This window comes from Trachemys scripta, chromosome 11, assembly GCF_013100865.1.
Source record: "Trachemys scripta elegans isolate TJP31775 chromosome 11, CAS_Tse_1.0, whole genome shotgun sequence".
Classification (NCBI taxonomy): Eukaryota; Metazoa; Chordata; order Testudines; family Emydidae; genus Trachemys; species Trachemys scripta.
In genome coordinates, this window is record NC_048308.1 from 8,940,898 (window position 1) to 8,955,009 (window position 14,112).

General features: G+C 42.6%; 1 protein-coding gene across 2 annotated transcripts in view; it reads right to left on the minus strand.

Moving 5' to 3' along the window:
- SEMA5B (semaphorin 5B) overlaps positions 1-14,112 on the minus strand; it is a 349,785-nt gene that overhangs the window by 71,851 nt on the left and 263,822 nt on the right. For both annotated transcript variants that reach the window (XM_034785184.1, XM_034785185.1), the window contains exons 8-11: positions 12,581-12,794; positions 9,971-10,256; positions 5,946-6,081; positions 1,734-1,941 (exon numbers count right to left, since the gene is read on the minus strand). In XM_034785184.1, coding sequence (XP_034641075.1) covers positions 1,734-1,941; positions 5,946-6,081; positions 9,971-10,256; positions 12,581-12,794 — 844 coding nt within the window. The remainder of the gene's footprint in view (positions 1-1,733; positions 1,942-5,945; positions 6,082-9,970; positions 10,257-12,580; positions 12,795-14,112) is intronic.

Below are 14,112 nucleotides of genomic sequence, written 5' to 3' on the forward strand. Positions count from 1 at the left end.
AATCTCTGATGTCATAGTAAGGACTGAATGGGTTTGAAGTCTAAATTATCCTTTCCCTGCTAAAAGTGGTCCTTACGGTAGGAATATGGGATACAATGACAATGAGCAGTGTTTGTATGGAAGCTTACGCTACACTGTTGATCTATCAATTGGTGGATTGATGGATCTATGGGAGAAGTTCATCTTTGGGGCTGTCAAACTAGCATTTTTTTCATGAATAATACATGCATTTAGAACAAAAATTAGATTAGTCAATGCCTGTTATCTTTGAAGTTTGATCTATTCAAGGGAATAAGCCTTCCTGGTCAAACAGCATTTTTTGTGTGTCAGTACCATAGTTAAATTACTCCTAGCAACAAAGTTCTGTTACATACAGGAAGTTTCTATATCAATTAATAGGGCCTCAAAATACAGATCTGGATCTATATCATCATGAAGTTTGGGGTCAATTCCGATTTGGGTTCAAGTCCACCCCTAATCTCTAGGATACAATATGCTCAAGGCTCCCTCTAACTGCGATTCTCATCCTTTGAAAGGTTTCAGTTTCAACAGCTTCCAGTCTCCAGTGACCACTACCAGTGTCCAGAGAAACTGATGTGTATAAGATAATAGATGATAAAACACTATGACTTCTTCACAGATAACGGAAGGCAAAAAGCAAATGGAATTAAAATCTCAGTCTTCCACTTCTGTTTCTTCTGGCATAGTAACTGGGACACCTTACTTAAGGAATAAAGAAGTAAAAATGGCAACACCATGCCATATTTCATTTTAAGTATGGTTTGCTCATCACGATCACTTCCATGCAGGCTCAGATCAGGGGGACTGTTACTAGAATATATCAAAGCTAATCACTTTCGAAGTAAGTGGTGGTAAAAGTTACATAAATTATGACACAATCCTGGAAGATGGTAACTTCAGAGTGAGAGGATGACTCCATATTGCAATGTTAGATTAAACTAACACTTACCGGGGCAATATATCTTATTATAAAGTCAACACTCCCACAATAAAGGACAAAAACATTACCCCCATGAGGCTGGCCATATGCTCTGATTAATCAAAATATTTAATTTAACTTTGATCTCAAGTGTGAATATAGGTTAAGGCAACCATTTATAATGCTTTGCCTTTCTTCATCGCCTTTCATCCACGATTCTTGTGCTTTCCAGCATGCCCTAATTGTCAGAGCATAGCAGTGGGAGTCAAAAGATCTGCATTGTTATCTCAGTGCTGCCACTGACTCGTCGTGTGACCTTAGGAAATTGTCTGCCTCAGTTTCCCCATCTGCAACGTGATGATAATAATGCTTACCCATCTCTTGATCTCATAGGTGTGTAAAAGTGCACAAGTATCATTGCAGATAGGTAAACTGTAGCCCGGAGAGGTTAAGTTAGCTTGCACAAGATCACACACAGCAATTTGGTTACCTAGGGCAAGCCCTTTGCCCTTCTCCACCATTGTGCCTTAGTCTGATTAGTTGATACATGTTAAAAGGAAAAACATCTTTTGCTTCTTTACGCATTGTGGATTTAAGGCCTATTCTCTCAAGGTCATGCCTCAACGTCTCTATTCTGTTTTTATCTCTTCCCTATTCAGAAAAACTAGCTTCCATGGAGTTTTGCCTAAAGTAAGAACTCAGTACAAACAGTAACAACCTCAGGATCAGGCTCCCATACTGCTATGTCTCTGAACGAGGGGGACTTCTCCTCCTTAAACTCGAATGCTCTTACCTGTGCCAATATACATCACGTGGTAGAGAGTATCCTTTCCTTGAACAATGTCAACCACCAGTTTGGAAAATCGAATGTTGTCCTGAGTGACATAGGGCTCCACGGAGACTGGCTGAACCACGTCATTCATCAGGAACAAGCGCTGGGCATCCTGCAGGATCCTTTCGGTCAGGTTCTCGTTAGGGCTGTTGTCATTCAGCGTCCCACACTAAACAGGGACGACAGAACTTCAGCAGCTCTATTTGCACTTCACCCAAAACAACCCTGAAGTCCTTCTTCAGGGAAAACACTCGTTGACTTCACTGAGAATTGTGCCTGAGGAAAGCCTTCAGGATTTGGCCCCTTGTGCTAGCAGCCAGTGTTACAGGAAGCTTTGGTCACTCTTCCACCCCATAAAGTCATGTCTCCATATTGGTCCATTGGCCAGTGAGATGGTATTTTATTCCTTTGCGACACCACAGAGTGAGCGCGTCTACAGATAAACTACAGAAATTCAGAACTAACTTGGGAGAAAAAAAGTTAAGGATGGATAAAGAAATTCAGAGGAGATAAGAAAACCCTGAACTTCTACCCAAACCCTTTCTGAGGTTTTCCCAGGTCTGCCTGAAGTCTCACCCTAAAGTCCTGTAAATCTGAGATGAACGCCCCAAAAAATTACTCTTTTTGTATGAAAACACCAAGTTCACCACCTGGCCTCTTCCACATGCATTCCCCCACTGGCTCCCCTGACTTTGAATAATCCTTGCAAGGGAGTTGGCCTGCAACTTCCCTCCAACTCCTACAGCTTCACATAGATAGCTGGTTAGCCTGTGTCCGACCATCCTCAGACTTCACCTCACCTCCCAGGTCCATCAAAATGGACCTTTTGGTTCAGGCTTTGGCCTCCTTGCTTCAGTTCAACAACAGCATCAGATCTGCTACCCTGGTTACCTCATTCTGAGGCCTGCGTTGCCCCGGAATTCACGTTATATCATACTTTAATACTTAGCACTTAATATTGTCAAAACACCGTGAAAAATCATACTCCCACAGAAGTCAACGAGATGTTTGTTACTGACGTCACTGGGAACAGGATTGGCGCTGTGAGGTGGGCAAGGAGGCTTTCATTAACCCATAGGAAATGTGAGGAGTCTTAAATGTCCTGTGCCCCAGGGCACAGAAGTCAACGGCAGAATTGGGATGAGTGCTCAGTCCTAAACTCGGTCCACTGGACTGTGTTGCCCCACTGATTTACTGATCTTGACAGATCAAGGAACAGACAAATTATGTTTTCCCAATTAGGGTCCCATTTCTGACTGTTTACTGCACCAACAAACAAGTTCTTCACAATGTTCTAGGCACAACTTTCCTTTTGTGAATCCCTGCCGAAAATCTGCAACTAACTAAAATCTGCAACCAGAGCTGGAGGAACTGGAGGAAATCTAGGGCAGTGAAAAGGGCTGGTGCTGATGTATTCCAGCTGAAGATCTAGCCCTTTGGTTAGTATCTTCAGCCTCTTTCTAAATACTCATGCCAAGGTTAGCGGTTTTCTGACTCAATCCTTACAGAATGCATTTGCTAATAGAGAAGTTCTTTCTATTTCATCAGTGCCTAATCCCTGGTTCCTAAAGAAGTTTGGAAATCTCTCTTTTGCCACCTCCTTCTCATTCTCTCTCTAGCCCTGAACGTTCATGCTTCAGATAGTCTCATTTTTGCCCACTATACCCTTTTCCTTCACAGGTCATCAATGAAGGAGGAATCCTGATGGTTGGAATATCATTGTTAGTTTTATTTCCTACGCTCATGAAGCAGAAGGTAACCCTTTTGCTCTATTGGCAGCCCACATGCTGACACAGCATCCTCTTGTTATTGTTTTATTTTGTTTTGTTCTAATTTCCTGATTATCTATGCTGTCTTGATCCTCTATATCCTTCAGTATTTCTCCTTCCTCTCTGGGAAGACTTTTTTTTTTTTTTTTTTGGCATCCTTCCCTCATCTTCCTTTGTGAACACTGAGTCAAGGAATTAATTTAATTTTTTTTTTTTTTTTTTTTTTTTTTTTGCAATATCTGCCTCTTCTGTCACTAAATTACCTTTGTCATCTCATAAAGGCCCTTCACTGACCTCTTGTTCCTTACATACTTGAAATATATCCAAATCTCTTTTTGCAATCTTCCTTTCATCTGCCATGGACCTTCCTTCCTTCCTTTCTTTCTTTATTTTTTATCTTTTAACACTCTCATATTGGTCCTGTAATCTCTTCACTCCCCCATTATATCTGATATTTTCCACAGCAAATAAATCTCTTTTCCAGACTCATTTTTTGCATTTCCCTGTTCACCCAGGACACAGTCCAGAGAGGTGCTGAACACCCTCGACTCTCAGAGAACCCTAATACTTTTCAAACCCAATAGGAATTGAGGGCATTCAGCATGACCGGGCCTCCAGTTAGGCCTTATATTTTGTTCTGAATTCACCTAGATCAGTGTGGCCAAAACGTAGCCAATCAGTATGGAGCAATGGCATGTTGGAATCTGTAATCTGCATCAACTGCACCTCTGCATTTCTAAGGGGAAATGGGCACCCAATTTGGCACAAGGCCCCACTGTGCCACAGAGAGATTCACTCTGAGGGAGTGAGGAAAGATTCCTGACACACTGACACTCCCCCTGGGATTTCCACCAGTGGGGGAGGACTAAGTTCTATATTTCGATGCCGGCTTCATGGCAGCCCAGCTAGCAGAAGCTGCTCACGGATGCTCTGAAGCAGTCATCTTCACTCGCTGAGGTTTTGAGCAGAGCTGACTAAAGCCGGATGGTTGCAATTTGTTCCTTTTTTGACAATTAGCTGTAACTCAGGATCCCGGCAAGTTCACAATTCACGGATGCTTAGATTTTAAGGCCCAAAGGAACTATTATGATCATCTAGTCTGACCTCCTGAATAATTCACACCATAGAATGTCACCCAGTAATTCCTGCATAAACCCATAAATTCCTGAAGAGCTAGCACTATCCATTAGAAAGACACCCCCCACCCCCACCCCAATCTTGATTGAAAGATTTAGGAGATGATTTAAGATTTCAAGTGACAATCTACCACATCCCTGGGTAAGTTGTTCCAATGGTCATGTGCCTTAGTTCTAGTCTGAATTTGTCTAGCTTCAGCTTCCAGCCACTGAATCTGCAAATCGTGGCTGGGATGTCTGCATGGCTCATTTTAAGAGTTTCATTCTAGCCACACACATACCACAGTGATGAGCATAGCAGAAATACAAACCTAGGAGCATAGGAATTCCCATTCTGCAGTCCCTCTAGCCCAATATGGTCTCCAACAGACGCCAATGCTAGCTGCTTCAAGGGACAGTGCAAGAAACCCCACAGTGGGAAGTTATGGGATAATATGTCCCCCAAGAAATTTTCATCCTCACCCTTTTAATTAGAAGCTATTTTCTGCCTTTCAGCATGAAGGTTTATATGCCTTCCACAACTCTTGTTAATTTTATAAATCTTTACTGTAACAACTCTGGCTATTCTTAGTCTCCATAGAAATGTTCAGTCTTCTCTTGAATCCTGCTAAACTCATAATCTCAGTAATATCATAGAGTCATAATCATAATGTTTGAGGTCAGAAGGGGCCACCAGATCATCCAGTCTGTCCTCCTGTATATCACAAGCCACCAAACACCCCCCAGACACCCCCATATCATGGCCAGCAACAAGAATTAGACCGAAGTATTACAGCTCACAAGAGACTCCCCGGGCAGAGAAAAGGAGGGACAAAGGAGCACCAATCCCCAAGACCCCTACAATGTCAGGTAATTGAGTTGGCAAGATATACCCAGATCATATGGCAGGGAGTTCCACAGACTAAGAATATGCTGTATGAAAAAGATTTACTTTTACCGGATGAGAGGCTAGACCTATATATTTTTTTCTCCTCCTTCTACTTCATTTGAATACATACAGTGATTCCCGAATTCTTCCAAAAACTGACCATGCTTTTCCCCTCTACCCACTTTAGTCTTTACCTTGAAGTATTTTGGTAAATCTAGAGCACTAAAAAGAACCCACCCCAACCCCTAATTTTCCATTACACCTCCCAGTGTGGAGAAATGTAGTTCAACACCATGCTTCTGCCTGGTATCCTGAATTCCATAAAAAACAACTCAGTACAACAGTTCCATCAAAGAGAAATTAGAAGAGTCTGGAGTAAATTGAAGTGCTGCAGTAATACCTGAAAATTAGGGATGGGGTTTATTGTTGGCAGCCAGGCTGATCTTGGATTCTCCTGGTATCGGAAAGGGCCATTAAATGCCTGAGTAATGGCACTGAGGTTGAAGGCACATACTGCTGAAGCAGCTATACTGTTTCTGGAAAGGGGGAAAAAAATCAATTTAATCATTAGAACATTGACAATTTCATCATAACAGACATCAAACTCCATTTGAATAAAATACATGTAAATTACTAGGTAAAAGTGCAGTGCTACAGATCTCAGGAGGAGGAAAAAATCCAGCCAGATTAGATGACAATCTTGAGACTGAATTTTAATCTCAATTGTAAAATGTACATGTTTTAAGAGCCACAGAAGCAATCCTGACACGAAGGGCACATAGTGTTCAATTTCCATGGATTATGTGTGTCCGTTTTTTTATTTAGTTTTTACATCCCATCAATCCTGACTGATAATGAACAGACTAATTTTTAATTTCGTGGTATTTGTCAGATGAAGTTGAAATTCAGTTTCTGTAGATGCCTGAAATCTATAGCTGCAAAAATATACTAAATACACCTAGAGAGAGAATTAGCACCAAACCAGCAATTGCAACCGTTCAACATGCAAGGTCATGCCACAGAAAAAGTTGTTTTCAATGACCACAGTTCACTTCTGTGTGTCCCCCGCTGGGAATAGTATCTGTATCTGAATAGTATCAAGAATGCATGCCTCAGGCAGAGGAATCAGTCTGTAAAACAAATGCTTCTGGAGGAAGGACTATCTGCAAGGGAACTTGTTTCAGCAACTTTACCCTACTCAGTCATCATATCCACTTCTGACATTAACAGGCAGTGAGCTCACCCAGAACCACCCAGGAGTGGCTCCATATCTAAGTAGGGTCAAGCCCTAAGCATAGATATTAACTTAAGTGACAGAGCTTGTATAAGCCCAACCTGGGATTCAACCCATTCTTTTTAAAGGAAGAAGAAAAGAGAGAGAAAATTAGAGAGAAAGACATCAAATTAAAAATAAAAATAGATCACTAAGGGATAGCATGATCGACTTGTCATGGTGGCTTTTAGATAACCCAGGGTTTGCTTGACATATTGCGCTAATTAAAGCAATCTGAATTCTCTCAAAAGAACAATTTTTTACTAAACCAATAATTACACACACAAAAAGCCTAGCTGCACAATTCCAGGCAGGGAACGAGAGGGACAGATTCTTTCACAGCAGATTCCTTTGGAGAAACCCCATATAAAGAGGAACGTTTTTTCCTATTCCCTTTTCCTCCCCCCACTAACTCCTCTCCCTGCACCTTCAATTCCACTGTGCAGTGGAGCAGTTCACTTTGAACATGTCAAAGCAACGCAAGTCGAACCTTTCTCCACTTTTGTCTGAATGCTGCTGACGCAGTGCATGTTCACAGAAGGCAGCTCTTTAGACAAAGCTAATGATGGGTGACAAGTAAATGCCTCGAGGCACACAAAAAAAGGCTAGTCTAAATAAAGCTGCATAGCTTTTCAAAATAGAATGAATTCTTATAGAGCCCTGCTAAACATTACAGAGTCAAGTTCCTTCCCTCTGCTGAAGATGAGTGAGAAGAGGTGAATATCAGATAATTATCCCGCCTGCAGGGCAGTGCTGTTTCACCCTGACTATCAAAAGTTTGATCCCAATCTTAAACCACTGACATTAATTTCTCGGTACAGTTCTTTATGGGCCAAGTGTAGTTATCCCCTTCATTCACATCCAGTACCAGTGGTGATGGATCAACCAGGCCGTTTGGAAAATGATTTAGTTCAAAGGGTTTTAAATGTGATCTCAATGACCTTATAGAAAAACTTTAATAACAGCTGCTTAAATATTTCAGAAGCTACTTCCCTAAATAACCCTCTTTCCTGCTGACTTAGCTCAATATTACACAACCATGAGCAATAAATCTGTTTGTCATGGATTTTTCACAATGAAGCATGATATAAGCCAATCGTCCTTTGTTGGAAACAGCCCCGATCCCATTAAACGCGGGTTTTCAAAAAGTAATGATACTTTTAAACAAAAATCATGTATCTTCAGTCTATCAGCAGAACAGTGGATAGAGACACAGACTGGAGCATAAATCAGCCTTATTTGGCATGCAGAACACATATAGCAAGATATAAATCCTGATGGAAGTTAAAAGAATAGTTATCATTATTTCTCTAGTCAGATGACAAATTGGAACATTTTCCTCTTTGAATTCTTGAAAGAACATTCTGTCGTAGCCACAAAAAACACTACTTGATCTAACTTCAGCTACTGTCAATAATAACGCATCTAGTCAATTACACCAGTGTTATATAATACCTGGAGGTGAGACGGATGAACCAAGTGTGGGGGTGGGCCCTTTAAAGCCATGGAGTAACAAGAGTGTCTAACTGTATCCCATACAGGGATTGGGTAGCACCCATTACCTTCTGTGTTGCTTACAAATAATGGGAGAAGTGATGCTACAGACCCAGCAGGAGAGTATCCTATCCAACCCACGCCACACAATACCTTCTCCCAGTAGATTCTAAGTATACCAGTTGTTAATTACAATAATGTTTTAATTTTTTTTTAAATTATCATTTCAAACTTTTTGGTGCCAAATGGATGTATGGATAAAAACCCTCAACATCTTCATTGTAAACTGGTCAGCCACTTTTGGTAACATAAGAACTGTCTCATATCGTCACCCGAAGCTCTAGCCAAGTTTCTTTACAGGGGCAGAATGTTTGGCTAACTTCCTTTAAGCATTAATTCTAGAGAGAGTTTCATGCAAAGTTCAGATCTTGGTTAGATTTTCTCCAAAGTCCACAGGGTGTTTGGATCTGGGTTTGTGGTTCAGGCCCACTGCCCAATTATATTTTCTTTTTTAAGCGCTGCGCTGGCTAGTTCCTGGCTGATTTTGGCAGTGAACATGCAGAAATAGCACAAGATAGATGGATAAGTACAGCCTACCACCCTCCCTCCCTCTTGGTGTTTATAGAGTATGGGTGAAAGCCGGGACCCATTGACTTCAATGGCAAAAGTCCCACTGCCTTCAGTGGAGCCAGGGTTTCACCTCTAGGGCTGCAATATCTAAGCACTGTATGCGGATAACAAAAAGCACAACACCGTGAGTTGCTTTGAGAGAAGTTGGTTCTCTGTCCCAATCTCAGTGTCAGTGGAGCCCGTGCTAAGACAGCGTGACTCTTTCCAGTCTGCCTCTAGTTCCTGTAGAGAGGTTGAGTTTGCTGCAGCCTTTGAGCTAAGGAATCAGGTTCTTTAGCTCAAAACGCAGACGTCTAGATCCAGGATTCCCAAGCTCAATTTCTGCCACTGCCAACCCCTGCAGAAGCATCACTGTACATAAGCAAGACCCCTATTTGAGTGTGATGCCAAGTCTCTGCCCTGCATGGGCTATTATTTGGGGCCAGACCTTTATCCACATTGAGTAGTATCCTATTCCACGAGTAGCCCCGCAGAAGTCAGCTACACAAATTAGGCTCTCTGAGTGTCGCATCTTGTACAACAATTAATTCCACTTTCATCTTCTCCTTTATAATTCAGTCTAACAAACTCTAGAGAGTATTATTGTGACCTCATAATGGACATGCTGGTAGCAGTGAGAAATTGTTCTCATCTGAGCGAGGGGGTTTGGAGAAACCTGGTTTACACTCATCTAACTTTAAAAAAGTAAATAAAAACCTAAAAAAATTCACAATATATTTTTTAAACTTAGCTCTTCTCTGACTCTGTCCTCAGGATCCTCACACATGTGCACGCAAAACCATCCCAATGCAATTTCCTTGAAAACGATCCCAACAAACATCAGAAAGGTGATATGACAATCTCCAGTTATGTCTTTACATCCCTCTATTTTATAGCTCATGCTTCTCCCTGAAAGTTCTAAAGGATACTTTGCCTCTAAATGATCTTTCAGAATGATTGACTGGAATTGATAGTAAGACAGTTTCATTGTGCTGGGGGCTGAGGTGGGAAAGAGGGGCGGAAACATAACTGAAAGTGTCACAACTCACACATTGGTAGTGAAGACTCCATAGATCAGGTCTTGCTCAGGAAGATAGAAGGTGCTTTGCAGTTCATTGTAATAGAAGGGGATTTCTCCAGAGCGGGAGCAGTTCAGCCTGGCCTTCATAAAAGTCGTCCACGTGTCCTCTAGCAAAAATCTCCCCCCAATGTCGTTTTTGCAAACTCTGGCCACGCGAGAATAGACAGTTTTCCCACAGTCATGTTCCACCGCATTCTCACGGAAAAAGAAGTAGGTGAACAAACCAATGTCATAGGCAGCAATAAAGTTGGGCTCTGGAAAACAGACGCGCAATGAGATTTACAGAGCTCAGAAGCCGAATGGTGCTCATCGAACGGCTCTGTGCGTTGCACTGTTAGGTTGTAGGGGACACTGCGTTGGCAGAGGGCACCCGAGCAATGGATCTGAGAATAATGACATATGGGTGTGTTCCTCAGCTCCAACCCTGGGGATGCAAATACTGGGCCCAATCCTTTCACCATTGCTATCAGTGGTATAGCTACCACACGTGTACCTGTATTCACTCTACAATACAAGCCACCCACCCCCTTTTCATTGCTGAGTCACACGTTATGGTGTGTTAAATATGCTGTTTGCATCACCTCCTAATTCTCTAAATGCTGTATTGAAACATTCAACCTATTCCCCTAATGCAATGACATCTGGCTTCTATCATGGGCCTTTTTCCAGTTCATAGGCACTAAAAGATTTTCTCATGTTTATAAAACAAACCACACCAGAACTGATAGTATCAATACACGCATTGTAGTTCTCCCCCTACAAGAATTTAAAAGACTCTGGAAGAGGTTTGAAGCGTGCATTTTAATCAGACACTACACAAAGTTTTAAAGTGTATATTCTTTCATGCCAACAGACTTTGTAGAAAAGGAAAAAGTTTGTACAATGAACAATATTTGACTGGAGGGGGGAAAAAACTGTTGATTTTACAGGTTGCTTTTATGATCTTATGTTGGACTAATGCTCAAAGGAGGAAGAAAAATATACAGGAATTCCTTTAATTCTACAGCCCAGGAGCGAGGAGGAGAACAGAGCATGCACGGCGAGATCTGATAAAGCTGCAAGGCAGGTTTAAGCTGGGAGGTAGTAGATGATAAAGTAGGAGAGGGCTCCAGAGAATGGGTCCAATCAGACCATCACAGATAAAGCTATATAGATTTTAAGGCCCAAGGGACCATTATGATCACCTAATCTGATCTTCTACATAACACAGGCCACAGAATTTCCCCCTGTGGTTCCTGCATCAAGCCCAGTAATTTTTGGTTGAAGCAGACCATATCTTTTAGAAAGACACCTGATCCTCACAGACCGATTTCCTGAGATTTCAAATCCTCCACCTTCCTTAGTAACTTGTTCCAATGGTTAATTACCCCCACTATTAAAAACAGGCACTTTATTTTCAGTTTGAAATTGTCTATCTTCCGCTTCCAACCTTTGAACGTATTGTAGCTTTGTGTGCTAGGTCAAAAAGCCCTTTTTTAATCGGGTATTTTCTCCCCAAGCAGATCCTTGTGCTGCACAATCAAGTCACCTTTTAACCTTCTTTTGAGTAAGTTCAATAGATTACGTTCATTAAGTCTCTCACTGCAAGGAAGGTTTTCCAGACCTCAAATCATTCCTGTGGCTCTTCACTGAACCCTTTCCAATTTTTCAACATCCTTTTGGAAATGTGGACACCAGAACAGGACACAGTATTCTGATAATGGTCTCACCAGTGCTGCATACAGAGGCAATACTGCCTTCAGACTCCTACTCAATATCCCCATTTATACATCCACAGTTTGCATGAGCTCCTTTAGCTACAGCAGTGCACTGGCAGCTCAGCTTAGCTCTGCTCTTCTTTCAACTCTCTCTTCAGATTTTCTTTCCTTCGCCTGGATTTTTCTCTATTTGTCTTTCTGTTTGTTTGTTTGTTTGTTTGTGCAGGAAAACAAACCTAAAGGAGAAATGCTGGGACTTGCCTCTGAATGGAGAAACAATGCCATAGTCCAGCACCTTCTTCCTCTGGACACTGCTTCAACACACTATCCCACAGCTCTATAGCAGCCTTCATAAGCCTCCCCAGGATCTGGAGAGTGGAGACAAGCGCTGCCCATAGGGTTTGAGCCAATAGAAAGACTCCCACTGACCTGAACGGTTTGTGGATCAGGCCCCACTAACCAAGGAACATAGCAGATTCTCCATCACTTTCAGTCAAGACTGGGTCTCTTTCTAATAGATCTGTCCTTGCTCATCCAGGGCTCAATGCAGAAATTACTGGATGAATTTTTATGTTACACAGGAGGTCAGACTAGAACATTATAATGATCCCTTCTGGCCTTAACATCTAGGAATGTAGAATAGGGTGGGGGTTTATGTTGACTTAGTTTCTCCTCCTTTGGCATCTCAAGACTACATACCCAGCACCCTCTCTCTGTAAAAAGTACTCTATAAACCACATTCTCTGAACTGTATAAAGTTCTCTGAAATCCCCTGTCAATTCTGGATTCTGGTGTGAAATGAGGGAGAAGGAGCTGATTTACAAGCCTATCCTGTTGCTTTCAATACACGTATTGCTTCGGTTTGGCCAGCGGGACTTTACCATTAAGCCACTTGGAGTTGTATTGTGCAGTCCGTAGTGGGGGAACATTTCCAAGGCTGCGGTAAATGGCAGGATCCCGTCCAGAGAAATCAATTACAGTTGCAGCATAGAGTTCTCCCCGTGATGTAATCACAGCTGTCGAGTTATGCCGAGGGTCGTACGGGCATCTAGCCACTCCATTTATTTTGTCAATGGTTTTACTAAGATTTCCTACCTGTATTTAAAAGGAGAGAGAAAGTGGGAATAAAGGGTTTAATAGCACAGTTGGCTTCTCTGAGCGTGCACACAGAATTCAACCTTTCCTTGAGCACCTAGTAACAACCCCCATGTTAAAAAAAACAACAATAGGCAATGGTAAGAAAATGACATTGTGCATGATTGTAAATCAATGGTCAAATCTGCCATTTGCAGAGGGCCAGCACAAAGCCATGTGGTGCATTAGCTTCAGACCCGCTGGCCCTCTGGGACGCCAGCGGGCACAGCTCGCCTATGTCAATGGAGTTGTACCCACGTACATCAGCTGTCTATTTACAGTCTCTGGATGTGTAGGTTCCTTCTGTTTCCAATTTTACCTGCTGACATTTTTTAAATCACTGGGGTCCTGGTCCTGCTCCTTTTAATACCAAGGAGAGCTTTGTCATTTGCTTGGCTGGAACCCTATAGGAGTTGGAATTCCAACAAACAGGGCCGACTCTCACTGAAAACAGCCTTTGTAGTACTAACCACACAGCTGCAGGGGCCAGTCCTGATTCTGAGGGGGAATCTCTCCTGTTGGAGCTAAAGAATGCTGCCTTCCCCCCACTTCCCCCCCCATTAGTTAGCCTGTGTTCCATGTCTCCTGAATCCACCCAGCTCGATTGCCACCCGGGATAATCTGGGTCTTGAGAAGGATGTCAGAGGACCGAGCATGCCCCATGCACATCCCCAACATCCTAAAACAGAGACAGCTTCCCGGTCAAGCTGGCTGAGCATTCAGCTAGGGAAGAACCTTATAGAGACAACAGATGCGTGTGGCCAGTCCTAGTTGTCAGCAGCAGGCTTATGAGCAAGGGAAGAGCAAGAAAGAGCCGTGAACGGCGTAAAGTTTCAACAGCCCTGTAATCCCTCTCATCCCAAGGCCCCCTTCGCAGCTCTCCAGCTCTTCTGCCCGGCTCCCTACAAGGGGCTGGGGTGAGGACAAGTGAAAAAAACCTCTCCTCCAAAAACAAAAGGGTAGTCCGAGTCCTAGCCCCTTCCACCACAATCAGCCTCCCACCTCACAAAGCACTACCCTATAGGGAGTGTGTGACTCACAAGGCCACAAATATTGTTTTGTAGCTGAACCCAATCCATATATAGCATCAGCCTCATTTCCCAGCAAGGGGGATGGATGAGGTCACAGCAAAGAGACACAATTTCAGATCAGCTGAATTTTAAATATTTATTCTATAATAAGGAATATTCCATCTTCGCCTCAAAATGACTCTTTCCTTGGAACACACCCTCATCTCTCTCCACCATCCCTCCCCCCCCAAAAAGAGAAAGACAATAAC